Genomic DNA, 2115 nt, shown 5'->3' on the forward strand with positions numbered 1-2115 from the left:
TTTTTTTTTTTTTTTTTTTTTTGAAAACGATAATTTAAGACTTGATCTCATTGAGTATTGATCCTTTCTTGTTACAAAATAAATAAATAAAAACAATAAATCTAGACCAAGATACTGTTATTGTATTCGTCTTAAGGTTCTTCAACTAGACACCACATGCAACTTTAGTTTAAAAACCATATCATAGAAAGCCATCTAGTATAAAACAAGACTAATATCTATAAAAATATTTGTTAGGAGAAAATGAACTCGACCATTAACTCCTTGGAGCAATTTTTGAGTTGGTAGCAAATAGTCAGACTCAATAATAATTACTCTAAGCACTTAAATTGTAACATCAAAATAAAAAGTATTTCAATGCTAAATTTGTGACAACTACATAGTAAAAATCAATAAATGGCATATCCATGAACCTCACACACCGGCACACCGCTACAATTTATTTTTTCTAGCTTAAGCTAGTTGGGTTTTTTTTTTTTTTTTTGAATACAACTGACCCTATTACATTGTAGTATCTGTTCATCTATACTTTTCTCAACCTGTTGAAGAATAAAGAGTCAATTTCGATATCTCCTCCACTGAGGCTCAAACTCATGACCTTTCATTTGAGGGAGGTCACTACATGCCATTTGAGCACAAAGTGCTTGGCAGCTAGTTGGGCTTTAATCCTGTTTGCGTGGGAAAAAAAGGCTTAGAAGGGCAAACGTGTCATTGGACCGTTCATCGTCGTTAACTCAAGTCCTCGCCGCGTGGGATTATAACCCCTTTCCCTAGTCCGGCAAAGCCCTCCTCTTCTTCAATCGAATTCTCAGGCTCTCAGCTCCCTCACCGCCGTTGTCCACCGTCGCCGGCATATTCCGGTACTAACGTAAGAAAAAAAGTACAAATGAAATAAACATACAAGGCGAAAAAACTGAAAACGATCCAAGCCGAATCATAGCAATGGGGAGACCCAAAGGAGATGGAGCTAGAAGCAAGTCGCGTCCCTCTAGCAGCAGGTTTTCCTTCTTTATCACAGTACTTTATATATCATTCATTTTAATTTCATCATAGCTTTTGATTGGAAGAATAACCGAAAACACTGCTCATGTTGTTGCAGTCTAGCTGCGTCTCTACTGCCACAAGGTGCAACAACTGTAGGGTTCGGTGGCTTCGTAGGTAGTTCCCGCGTCGAGTCTTCGTTGCCATCCGAAGACGCTGCTCCTTTCCTGGTACTGAACTTCTGAAGGAGCATTATATATCTTTTATTGATCAATGTGTTATCCAAATATTAAACTGGAATTCGTAAATTGGTGTTTGAAAAACTATAATCATAACCTTTATCTGTAAGCTTTGCCAAACAGGACGAACTGTATTCTAGAATCCATATTTTACAACTAAAGACTAGTTGTTTTAATTGTTTATTGTTTGTTGCTTGTATTATCTTTTGCATTTTTGTTGTCTTTTAGTGGAAGCAAATTGATGACACAAATTCAGGTGGCTGTGCAATAGTTAATGCTGTTGTTACAAAGTATGGCTTTAATTAATGATGCTAATTGGCAATGCAGGATGTTGACAGTGAAGTAGCACAGCACTTGAAAAGGCTTGCTAGAAAGGACCCTACCACCAAAGTAATGCATCACTGCAAAATTTATTTACTCTATAAATAACTTATCACCAAGGATGAGCTATTCTCCATGTGCTACATTATGTTTGATCGACATGTGGGCTCTCTGCAATTGTTGTGGGTTAATAATTGGCGCATCATATAAAAATATTGCATTCAGAATATGAAGATGTTAAATTTACTCTTTTAGATGCATTTTGAGGAACGGGCTTACCTTTGATTTGAATTTTAAACATTTATAGCATGTATCTATATTTCTTCTTATGTCCTTGACAAATTTCTTTGATCTTTTATTCTTCTCAGCTCAAAGCCTTGACATCACTGTCTCAGTTGTTCAAACAGAAAACTGCAAAGGAGATAGTACCTATCATTCCACAATGGGTATGTTTACTATCTCAGAAAACAAATACTGCTTATGAATTTGTTACAGTATATGGTACCTGGCTTTGTCAACACATTATTCATATATGTAATATGTTAGGCTCCCCCCCCCCCCCCCCCCCCCCCCT

At 36.7% G+C, this 2115-nt stretch overlaps 1 protein-coding gene across 1 annotated transcript in view; it reads left to right on the forward strand.

The window, feature by feature from the left end:
* The first annotated feature begins 699 nt into the window (after nt 1-699).
* The window catches only part of LOC116017382 (E3 ubiquitin-protein ligase listerin), an 11627-nt gene continuing 10211 nt past the window's right edge, over nt 700-2115 (forward strand). Inside the window, exons 1-4 of the mRNA XM_031257962.1 lie at nt 700-998; nt 1100-1211; nt 1548-1610; nt 1910-1987. Of these exons, the coding sequence (XP_031113822.1) occupies nt 943-998; nt 1100-1211; nt 1548-1610; nt 1910-1987 (309 nt within the window). The 5' untranslated portion in view covers nt 700-942. The remainder of the gene's footprint in view (nt 999-1099; nt 1212-1547; nt 1611-1909; nt 1988-2115) is intronic.

The sequence above is a fragment of the Ipomoea triloba genome, chromosome 4 (genome assembly GCF_003576645.1).
Source record: "Ipomoea triloba cultivar NCNSP0323 chromosome 4, ASM357664v1".
In the NCBI taxonomy this organism is placed as follows: Eukaryota; Viridiplantae; Streptophyta; class Magnoliopsida; order Solanales; family Convolvulaceae; genus Ipomoea; species Ipomoea triloba.